At 44.9% G+C, this 12,129-nt stretch overlaps 1 protein-coding gene across 3 annotated transcripts in view; it reads left to right on the top strand.

Moving 5' to 3' along the window:
* The window catches only part of DIAPH2 (diaphanous related formin 2), an 837,317-nt gene that overhangs the window by 106,525 nt on the left and 718,663 nt on the right, over nucleotides 1-12,129 (top strand). For all 3 annotated transcript variants that reach the window (XM_077825677.1, XM_077825676.1, XM_077825675.1), the window contains one exon: nucleotides 7,668-7,807. In XM_077825677.1, coding sequence (XP_077681803.1) covers nucleotides 7,668-7,807 — 140 coding nt within the window. The remainder of the gene's footprint in view (nucleotides 1-7,667; nucleotides 7,808-12,129) is intronic.

Raw genomic sequence — 12,129 nt, 5'->3', positions numbered from 1 at the left:
TTCTCATAATAGGGGTGGGAGGGCAGTGGAGGGCGGGTGATAAAGGCACCAAAAAGACTGTGTTTTGGTCCCTGCCGCACTGAAGATGCAGAGTATTTTACCAGGCACAAATAGTGCACTGTCACATCTTGAGAGAATCCTAACCTCTGGTGCTACTCAGTGAAGCAGTGTCTAACTGAATAAGGCTTACGCTGATGGAAGCATTAAAGATTGTTCCATGTCTCAGTAGCATAATGTCTGTGGAGCACTTTTCAAATCCTTGGTGTATAGCGCATGGAGTGGAGAGCATAATGTTGGTTCCTGTTCTCATTTTCAGTGTACATTAGCAGTTTTCTTTATTACACAGTTTACTATTGAACAGAAATAATAATGTTCTTGTCATGCTTGAAGGAATGTTTAAGCGCTAACTGTAAGTATGTGATTACAATAATATTCATTGTGCTAGGCACTTCCCATCCACACAGAGCTTTATAATCGAAGTATACTGGATCGACTGAGGGTGGGGCAGAGGGGTATAACACATAAGCAGAATGAACAGTATGATGGTAGTATGTCATGTTAAATTCCACAATCTTTTTGGGGGTGGGGGCTGGAGTTAGTGAGGAGGGGATAAGCGAAACATCAGGATAAGACAAGGGATGGGAAAGGGGATGTTGAAGGGAGAAGGGTAGGGGGGAAAGGGCAGTGGAGGAAGGAGGGAAGAGTATGAAGGGCAGGTGTGAATGGCACTGATGTATAGAGACTAAGGGAGAGGCTGGAGAAACAGCAAATGAGCTCTGCAGCATTGCACCTGAAGACTTAAGTCACCCATTTACTGTGACAGATTGCCTACACACCCTCTTGCTTGCAACAGAACCCTACTGTTGCTGCACATGTGCATTTCACTCTGCTTGGAGTGTTAGTTTAGCTTGAGCCAGGTTGGAATTCCAAACGTAACTATTGATAACTTCTGAAATAATTCTTCCTCAAAGGAGCAGGGTTGGAGTGACAGGTTGAGGCCCAAGTGTGCTCAAAAACAGTTAAAAGAACCAGATGATTTTTGTAAACTTTTTTGTGGGGGAGGAGGGTGTGGATTTTTCTGAAGAACTGCTTGCTGAATTGACTCAAAATTTGGACCACTAACCCTACCCCACATGTCTGTGATCATCTGAGCAAATTTTGAGACAGTCTCCGGGTTTTAGAGAAATTAGACTCCGAGTGAGTGAGTGACTCTCAACTATAATTATAGGAGAGCTGCTGCTCTGCTATAATGTATCACTCCTGGGGAAATTCTGCACCACTGTGCATGCGTAGAATTTGTCTCCCACAGATTTCTTTGCTTCACCGCAGAAAAATGACTTTCTGATGGGGAAGCGAAGGGAAGCTACATGAGTGGTCATGCAACTCTCCTCAGCAGTATGTTTTGGGTGCCCAGGGCAGCTGACAGAGAGGTAAATTACTGTGGAGCAGGGGGCTCCTACCCTGCGCTGGGCTCAGGTGCTAGTCCTGGCTGGTCTGGATGGAACTTCCTCTTCCCCTGCATGGCATTTGGGGCTGTGTCAGACCTATCCCCAGATTTCTCTCCTGGCTGTAGGAAGCTCTGCAACTCCCCTTCCCCCCCACATGCTCCCTGCACCCATTGCTCTTCAGCTGCAGGGGGAGGGGGTCACTGTACAGGGAGCTGCTCCTCCAGCTGTCCTGCCCCTGTGTATCCAGAATCCCCCGGACGAGCCCCACTCGCCCTGCACCTGGACCACCGCAATGAGCCTCCTACACCCGAATCCCCACTGTCCCGAGCCCCACTCCCCCAGCATCTGGACCCTCCACTGAGCCCCCTGCACCCCTGAGATGAGCTCTATCCCCCCCGCACCAGACCCTCCACCCTGCTGAGCCCCAACCACCTTCACCTGGACCCCCCTGCAGAGTCTTATTCCTGTTGCATTCAGAACCCCGCAACAAGCCCTTGTGCATGCAGATCCCCACCACATGTGGATCCCACACTGAGCCACTTGCACCCAGATTACCCCACACAGAACCTTCTCAATCTACACTTGGATCCCCCACATTAAGCCCCTCCACACTTGGATCGTGCCTTGATGAGCCTGCTTGCCCACACGTGGTCCACTTGGCATGGAGGGGCATGGCCCTAGGGTGTTTCTGGGGCAGGCCTGGTCCTTGTGCTCTGTCAGGGTTGGTTGCAACCTCATCGCTGAGTCCATGTCCTGGGGAGAAGCTGCACAGTGATCTCCCATCTCTGTGCAGTCAGTGGTCTGTGCTTCCCAATGCCATGCTGGAATCTTCACATTGATTCGACAAATAAAATGTGCAGAATTTTAAAATACTGTGTGCAGAATTTTTATTTTTTAGTGCAGATTTAATTTTTTGGTGCAGAACGCCCTCAGGAGTAAATGTATTTTAAAGACATGATTGTGTTCAGCCAGTAGAGGAAGATTCTGAGAAATAACCTATCTAAGGACTCTTAACTTGTAAGAAATTTAACTGTCCACCTGAAAATTTAAAAAGTATGTAAGTACTTGTTTGTGGTCCTTAAAATTCACATTTGGATATCTCTGAAACATTACTGAAGTAAAAATAACAAGGAGTCTCATGGCACCTTAAAGACTAACAGATTTATTTAAGCATAAGCTTTTGTGGGTAAAAACCCTGAAGAAGCGGGGTTTTTACCCATGAAAGCTTATGCTCAGATAAAGCTGTTAGTCTTTAAGGTGCCATGAGACTCCTTGTTGTTTTTGTGGATACAGACTAACACGGCTACACCCTGATTATTGAAGTAAATTTTTCATTGATTGTTTTGGTTGCAGGTTGTGAAGTGATCCTCAAGTTAATTGTAAATAAGTCTCCACTTAAACTAGAGTAAAATAAGTCTCCACTTAAACTAGAGTAAAAATACTTAGGGACAACTTCAGTCAGGATGAGTTTGGCCCATGGTGTTAAATTAAAATGTGTAGAAGATACCCCATCTCAGATTTAAAAAGTTAGTTTGTGTAAGACTGCTTTTTACTTGTGCTAAATTCTGCTACAAGCACTGTGAGCTCAGTATATCAGCTTACCCGCAGTTTTCCTCCCCATTCCCACCATTTTGGTACTGCATACGTGTTTGTGGGGTGGGGTGGGGAGAAGGAGGATTAGTCAAGATGCAACAATTCCCTCCTAATCGATTTCAAATTAAGGAATAAAGCTTTTTGTTCCTCTACTTTTGGTACAGTGTGACGCACACTAATTGCTAGCTTTTGTCTCTGTAGTATGTTTTAAAGATCAGAAGGGTATACTAGTAACTTTCATTAATCTCATACAGAGCAGCTAATTAAAATTTGTATTATCCATCCATTTTCTACTTTTTTCCTATGTTCTATATCAGAACGGGATTTCATTAATCCACATATTGCAATAAAATTCTTAAATAATTAGAGCTACATTTAAATCACTGTTCACAGATAGGTTTTACAATACAATACATATTTTCAGAAGAGCTTTCACTGATTTGACATGTTGATCCTTAAAGTGACTGAAGTTGAGAAGCTGGAATAATTGGGGGGAAAGGGAGAAGACTTCTTAAATCATTTAAATTTTTAAATCCAGTTTTCCCCTATGCATAGCCCCAAAGAACTTGTTGATAGCTGCAGATAAGTATCTTATCAGATAGATGGAAAACTGCTTGGCTGAGTCATTGAAAGTTTTTCAATACCGGGAGCCTCCATAATCCCTGTTAGCATCTCCAATGTTAGTGTTCTATTCTAAATGGATTTACAATGGAGCAGAAGTTGCTGGTTTACTCTAAAAACAAGTGTTCATTGTGGAATTTGTTCTTACTCTGAATTTTCTAACTAGTGTGTTGTTTTTTCTTCCCCTGAACATTTTATTATTAGGAAGTTGTAGAAATTGGGCTCTGGATGAAAATTTGGCCATGATACCCCTGCTTCACATCAGTGACTGAAACATGGTTTTTGAAGGCTATTTATATAAAAATCAGAGGTGCATTCTGAAAGATAACATGCAGTCGATAGGGTTTTATACTTACTTAGGGTCCTGTTTTGCAACTATTAACATTATAGCTGAAAGTCTCTGTCGCATACCCAAAGCTGATTGATGAGCTTGTACATGAAATCTTATGCAATACAGAACCTTCTCCAGTAGGAGCTACATTTTTTTTTCTCCTTTTTTAATTCTGGTACTGAGAACTTACATTGGAGTTGCACATAGCTGCTTACAGAAGAAGTCATAAACAGTTTCACTTGTAATCCTCCCTTTCATTCAAATCTCATCTCACTTATGGTAATTAAAAAACAAAAACAAAAAAACACATAGAATCATAGAATATCATGGTTGGAAGGGACCTCAGGAGGTCATCTAGTCCAACCCCCTGCTCAAAGCAGGACCAATCCCTAACTAAGTCACGTTTGTGGTGTTGCAGTTAGGTTTGCCACATGTAAGAAACCAGACAAAAAAGCAGGGAAATAATCATTCAAATCAAGTCATGTGACATCACATACCTTCTTTAGCATGAGCACAAACTTCACCATAACCGCAGCTACCATACCCCACAGACCAGAGCTTTAACTCCAGAGATCTCAGTCATCCAAAACAGCTTTTAGCCATCTCTTTACCACCCAAAAAAATCTCCTAATGTAGCCAAGTATGACACCAATTGTCCATAAGTAATAGGGTTGGAAGGGAAAATAATCATAGGTGCATGCATAACTGATTAGATTGCAGGGGAGATTGGGCTGTGGTATATGGTCTATGGTGCATGTGGTGATAATTTATGTATTTGTGGGTGGAGGAATAGAGGCACGTGCTATTGAGTGGCTTAAATTTTCATTTAGTTACCTTGCTTTTGACTCGTGTGTGTGTGTGTATGTGTATGTATGTGTGTGTATATATATATATATATATATATTTTAAAACAGATTAAAATTGTTAATGTAGTAAAGTCAAGCATGTGTGTTAGGTAATGCATGTGCTGCCTTTCTTTGGCATTAAGATAGTCTGACATATCTGCCCTGTTCCATCAGCAGGATGGAACTTGCTCAAGCAATAAATCAGAGTTGTATAGTGAAGGCAACTCTCTTTTGTAAGATCAGTTGCATTTGTTGCAGATATATTTAGGGAATGAGGCAGGGAACTACAGGAAGAGGCAGGCCCAAGAACTATGAAGAGGCATGAAGGCAGGGATTTGAGTAGTTGGAGATGGTTCGACTTTTGCGTGTCTAGGTCACAAATAAGTTAATATGCCAACTTTTGAAGCTGTAATGCTGGTAAAAAGACAAATCTTCTCTTCATTACATAAAAAGAAAAGGAGTACTTGTGGCACCTTAGAGACGAACCAATTTATTTGAGCATAAGCTTTCGTGAGCTACAGCTCACTTCATCGAAAGCTTATGCTCAGATAAATTGGTTCGTCTCTAAGGTGCCACAAGTACTCCTTTTCTTTTTGCGAATACAGACTAACACGGCTGTTACTCTGAAACCTGTCTTTATTACATATTTATCTACTTAATTGATTAACTTAACACTTTAGGAGCTTTTTGTAATGGTTACTTGAAACCTGTGCTTGAAAATCTCAGCAAATGACCAGCAGCTGAAATGAATGTGAAAACTGTGTTTCTGCATGCAGTTCCCATAAAATTGGATAGATAAGCCAAGGAGTAAACTGATAAATTTCACGCTTCCCCAAATTTATTTCTTCCAATACTACCTCAATTTCCATGGAAGATGGGGACTAGAGCCCGTGAGCTAAAACTCATCAGAGCTTCCAGTTGCAGTTTGCATGGAGACAGCCAAATTTCAGTTCTTACTACTACTTATGTAATAATACCAAAGCTATTAGTAACTCCTGTAACCCAAGCTTCTTGATATCTGATCACTAGACAATCGTAAAGCTTCAACTCTGCTGAATGTCATATGAAATCAAGACTGTAGGGAAACTGATATGCATCTTCAGTGGTGGATTTGGGGTTAATGGGGCCCTGTGCTCAGCTTCATTTTTGGGGCCCCAAGAAAGAGAACATTCGCTCTTATCTCCCCCATCCCTGTTTTTCATTCTTTTTTCCTTCATCCTTGTCCTATATTACAAGTAATAGGAAGTAAATGAAAATAAAGTGAGGTACCTTAATTGTTTTTGTAGTCTAACTTTTTTTTCACAGACCACTTGAAAGTTGCTAAGGGTGGAGGCAGACCATTTATATGATCTTTCCAAATATTGTTTGTACTGTTAGCTAACTATTGTAAAGTGCTTTAGATAAGAGCACTTTACTTTTTTTTTTAATTATTATATAAAAAACATTGGGGTGCAGGGTCTGGGCAGGACTTAGGATGTGGGAGGGGGCTCAGGGTTGGGGTGTGGGGTCTGGGAGGAGGTTAGGGTGCAGGAGTGGGCTGGGTGTGGGGTCTGGCCAGGAGTTAGGGTGTGGGAGGGGGCTCAAGGTTGGGGTGTGGGGGCTGGGTGTTTGGGGCGCGGAGTCTGGCCAGGAGTTAGGGTGTGGGAGGGGGCTCCGAGCTGGGGCAGAGCATTGGGGTGTGGAGTGCTTACCTGGGGAAGCTTCTGTTTGATGCGAGGGGTGCAGGTGGGGATGGGGGAGACAGGAGCTTCCGTTTGGTGCTTAGGGCAGGGGTGGGGATGGGGGGGTGCAGGAGTAGGGCAAGGGTGTGTGGGGGGGGCTGGGTGTGGGGAGGTGCAGGAGTCAGGGCTGGGGTTGTGGCGGGGAGCAGGAGTGAGGGCAGGGGGCTGGGCCGGGTGTGTGTGGCCAGCTCACTGCCCTGAGCCGCTCAGGGTGCTGGCTGCCTGGCCCGGGGGCCCTGTGCCAGGGCACTGTGTGTTTCATTGTAAATCCGCCTCTGTGCATCTCCCCACATTTGTAGAAAAAGTCCCCACAATTCTTTCCCAGAAATAATGTCTTGAGACAATTGTGTTCCTTCATTCCTTCCTTCGCCCAGCTTCATTGTGTTACTATAACAGATAATGAAGTGCAGGATGGGTGCAGAAAGCTGTAGAGTTATGAAATATTGATGGGATATCCCTCAGATACCAAACTATGTACGAAGGTTAATCTGCCTGGGAGTTATTTCCTTTCCTTAAATAAGATGTCAGGTGGATTTTCCCATATTTACATATGATGTGTGGAAATCTGTACATTAAAATCTACCTCTTATTTGTATGTTTCATAATGTTAAATATTTTTTTAAATAGTCAATCCTTGTATAATTTGAGTAAATCTTTTTTTCTCAATTTTGTTTACTTTTAAAAAATGAGTTACTTTAAAATCCATGGATAAAATCTTAAAATAATGTACACTATTTTCTTCAAACATCATGTCACAGATTAATTTTAGCTCTTAGGGAATTTTATTTAAGCCTTAATATATCATGTGCTATACGTCACTATTAGCTGCTACTTGGGTGAAAGTTTTTTAAATTTCTTCTCTGGAGGATGGAAGAAAATCTTTTATGTGCACTGGCCTTCTTGCTAGCCATACAAGGAATGTTACTGTGTACAGCCTTGTTTCCACTTGTAAGTCAGAAGTTTGGATGCAGTACTCTTGCCAGATAGAAAGAATGATCATTCTAGATGTGAAATTTCACATCTGTATTTGCTTAAATATATTTGACTAATTAATGTAATTTGGATTCTGGCTATGTTCAAATTTCATCTGTTTTTTTTTCTTTTACAGGGAGGATTGAAAAATAGCAAGCATGAGTGCACACTGTCTTCACAAGAATATGTCCATGAATTACGATCTGGTATCACAGAAGAAAAACTTCTTAACTGCCTAGAATCTCTCAGAGTGTCTCTAACCAGCAATCCAGTCAGGTAGGAGATATGTTTTACTTTATAATAACAGAGATATGTAATGGTGTTAATTGTATATAATAAAGTGCTGTACCATATGTAGGACCCCTGTGTGAAACATGTTATAAAATCAGTTAATTTCTTGGATTTCAGTACCAAGATTGAAGTCTAAAAGTACTGTGAAAAGATAAATGATCATAATGGTTAAGTGTGTAAACCTTCTTTTGAAAGGCATAGGCTTTAGGTTAAGCACTGTTAAGAGGGAAGTGTCTAAAAGCAGAGCAGTAATCTTTATAGTTTCAGACTCTGCTAAACAATGTTTCTTAATGGAAGCTTTAGAAACCAGAAGATTTGCTGCTACTGTTTAAAAAGCACATAGCTTTTCAAATTGCTGAAACGATTGTTTTGGTTGAAGGAAGGGAAATCGTTTGACATCAGAGGTGACTGGTAAATCAAGTTGTTTACCTCTGGTGCCAAAGGAGACACTGGTGCGAGCAATGAAACCTGCTGACTAGTAAGCTATGAATGGTTTTATGTATATTACCATATGGCATATTTGCTAATAGATGTGCCCCAGTGGCTTCAGTATGTCTCCTCCTCTGTGCACAGCTTTAGAGTGAGAATGCACAAAGGATTGACAACTGGGCTGACTTTGAATTTGTATCCATGTTTATGTGAGGAATATTGGCTGACTTTCCATACCCCTTGTGAGGCTGATAACCCGCTGAGTCCCTGAAGCTGTAACATTTGTCCTGGCTGTTCATAATCTTTTTATACAGTCACTAAACATCCCTGAAGGAAGGGGGGTATGTGACCAGTGCACACTTTCTAAGATGTACAGTAATGGAGCTCCTTTAGTGCTGATGGTGGAATGTCCTGAAGTGAAAGGAGGTGAGGGGCCATTTGCTTCATCCCATATGCACTTCAATATCACAGCCATTCTTTCACAACAAAACTTCATTAGCCCTGGCTCAACACAGCTTTTACTTACCATATTTGGGAAAAAAAAAATCTCACGTGAAATATGCTGTACATCCACAACAGCTTGTTTTCAAAGCATCATAAATTGATCAAGTAATCAAAGTTTGCCTGAAAGCTCAAACTTGTCTTCCTAGTGCAGGAGTATTCCCTCACATATTTAAGCTTTATGCCGACAGCAATTTTCGTATTCGTTCTACTAGTCAAAACAAATAAACTACAATGCTCATATTTCAAAGTGTGGCAAGTGGTGTTTGTCGGTTTATTTATTTGTTTATTTATTTTAAGCTTTTCAGATATGTTGTATAAAAGTCTTGAGTGGTATTTTAGGTAATGAATCATTTTGTAATCTTCAATGAAAAAACAAAGTGTAGACTGGAAATTTTTTTTTATGGTACTTTCCTGGCAGACCAAATCTATCTTTCCTTAACTTTTTTGTTTAACTGTAAATCCCTGTTTTAGAGCCTGTAGTTTTGGAATAAGGTTATATAGGTATGTGTGATACAGTGTACAAGTCTTTAAACACTTGGGTAGGAGCAACCTAAAAAGAGTTAGACCAAAATATCTTCAGTTTCCTGTGCCAGCTGCTACTGAGTTTGTGGGCCAAGAATGCAAGGGATAAGAATCTTTGAAGTAAACTGGAGCTCACAGGCAACCAAGCATAATGACTATATTTTAGGTTTGGTGCAGCCAGGGGCTACAGGAGTTGGGGAGGCTGCACCATACACAAAAGAAACAGACTGCAGATCAGAGTTAGAAGGAAAAAGTGTGTGTGTGGTTTCTGGTCTCTTTCTGTACAATAGAAATCTATTTTGGCAATATTTCCCCATACCCTCCTCCCCATGAGTGCTGACCAGGTGTTGGGTGAAGAAGAGCCCACTGTGTCCTCTGTGCACCTCTGTAAACAGATTTATAATCTTCTTCTTCTTCGAGTGGTTGCTCATGTGTATTCCACAATAGGTGTGCACTGGTGCTGGAAGTTTTTCCCCTAACAGTACCTGTAGGGGGGAGCGCCCCCCGCGACCCCTGGAGTGGCGCCTGCCTGGCGCGATATAAGGGGAGCTGTGCGCTTCCCCCACCCTCAGTTCCTTCTTGCCACCAGTGAAGGTGCGTTGGAATTGCTCTGCTCTAGCTTTGCTGTAGCTCGTCCCCAGAACTGTTAGTTCATTCACCATTAGTACGTCTAGTTAGTTAGCTGTTTAGTTAGTTTAGTCAGTGAGCCCAGGCTGGGGCATGCCCCCCGCCACAGGGTTTTAGTCGTGCGGCTCTTGTAGGCATTTTATGCCAAGAAGTGACCCGTATGCAGACTGTTTGCACTGCTTGGGAGAAACCCGTATCAGTGAAAGGTGCAAGATTTGCAAGTCGTTTAAGCCTCGGACCAAAAGAGAAAGGAACATTAGGCTTTGGGCCATCCTGATGGAGTCAGTACTGACGCCGACTACTGCATGCTGCTCCGAATCGGTACCGGGCACCGCGACGTCAGTACGTGGCAACCCTCTGGTGTCATCAATCAGTCGGCACCGCTCCCCACCCACAGGGCATGCCAAGAGGGCCAGGAAGCCTCCTTCTTTTCAGCGGCACCGAGGGAGGTCTGGGACAGAGGCTAGGCCCGTGTCGGGCAGTCCTTGATTCCCACCGGGCCGCAGGCCTCCGATTCAGGTTGAGCGGAGGAGCCTGGCCCTTTCGGAACAGGCCTCTCCGGATGTACAGATGCCGTCCACATCTGAAGCCCTCCAGGTGGCCCAGAACGTTATGTCCATGCCGGTGCCTGTAGCGCTGCCAGTGTTGGCCCCGCACTCCAGAGGCAAGCTGCCATTGGGCTCTCCGCAGTCGCCTTCGGCCTGGTACCGGTCTCTGTCAAGGGAACGTTCGTGATGCCGATCAATGCCCAGTGACTGCTCGGAGCAGAGTCCAGGTGGATCGCCCTCGACGCCGACTAGAGTGTCTGGCTGGGTTCCGTCCAGCCGGGATTCACGGCACCGCTCGTCCTCAAGGAATGAATATTGGTGGGACTGTGGCGGGCTTCGCCATTGGTGCTCATCTCGGAGAGAGTACTGCAATCCATCATGGCACGGTCGTCTATGCCGTTCCCTCTCAGACTCCCACTCCAAGTCTCCGCCAAGACATAGCAGCCCTGGGCGTCGATTGCCAGCGTTTCGCCATCGCGGGTCCACCCGCCGAGGCCATTCTGGAACAGCTGTTACTACCGGTTCTACATGTTGAGATTGTGGTCCCGTGGCTGTTGTAGATCCCGGCACCGCCTCTCCTCCCAGTCCAGAGACATCAGCAGATCTTACGCCAGCCTGGTCTCCATTCATAGCCATCCTTTGTTGGGCCAGGCCAGCCAATCCGAACAGCTGGCCCTGCCGGTGCCACAGAAGGTGCAGTGGCACCAAGTTTCGTGGCTGACCCAGTGGGCACCATGGCCTCTGTTGCAGCCCCTGGTGGGAGCTAGCTCAGTGGCCTGAGCTTCGGAGGCACAGTCGGCCTCCCTCTCCAGACTCCCAAGAAAGGAGGTGGTGGGACGTGTGTCCTCAGCACCATGCCCAGAGTCTGACCAGGTGGTGGACCCTCCGGTGCTGGCCGACACCCAGAGCACCGCATCGGCCTCTTTGCCCTGCCTGGAGGAGGTGACTTGTGGTCCTACCCCCCTCCGTCCCGCAGGCGGACTTCAGGGCCTACCAAGAACTCTTAAAGAGGGTGGCAGCAAGCCCCCACCTCCAGGCAGAGGAGATGGAGGAGCCCTCAGAATCCTTGTTTAATGTGTTGTCCCCATCGGCACCGGGTAGGGTGGCCTTGCCTCTCCATTAAGATTTCATATGTCCCATGGCAAACACTGGCCTCGTTGGCCCCCATCTCTAAAAAGGCAGAATGCAAGTACTATGTACCCACTAAGGGGCATGAGTACTTGTATACCCACCCGGCGCACAACTCCCTGGTGGTCGAGTCGGTCAACCACAGGGAATGGCAGGGTCAGCCAGCCCCGACCCCAAAGAACAAAAACTCGTGGAGACTGGACTCTTTCGGAAGGGAAGTTTATTGATCTTCAAGCTTCCAGTTACGAGTGGCAAACCATCAGGCTCTCCTGGACCGGTACAAATTCAATCTGTGGGGCTACCTACCCAAGTTCGAGGACTCCCTCCAGGAATGCGATAGGAAGGAGTTCAAAGTGCTAGTGGAGGAAGGGGCAGCGGCCACTAGGGCGTCCCTGCAGGCATCCTCAGATGTTGCGGACCCGGCCGCATGATCAATGGCCTCCGGTGTTCATGAGACGGGCGTCATGGCTCCTGCTCTCTGGACTGTCCAGCGAGTCACAGTCTTCCATGCAGGATCTCCCATTTGATGGGAAAGCTCTGTTTGCAGAG

Source organism: Eretmochelys imbricata, chromosome 9 (genome assembly GCF_965152235.1).
Source record: "Eretmochelys imbricata isolate rEreImb1 chromosome 9, rEreImb1.hap1, whole genome shotgun sequence".
In the NCBI taxonomy this organism is placed as follows: domain Eukaryota; kingdom Metazoa; phylum Chordata; order Testudines; family Cheloniidae; genus Eretmochelys; species Eretmochelys imbricata.
This window is presented reverse-complemented; position numbering and strand designations above follow the sequence as displayed.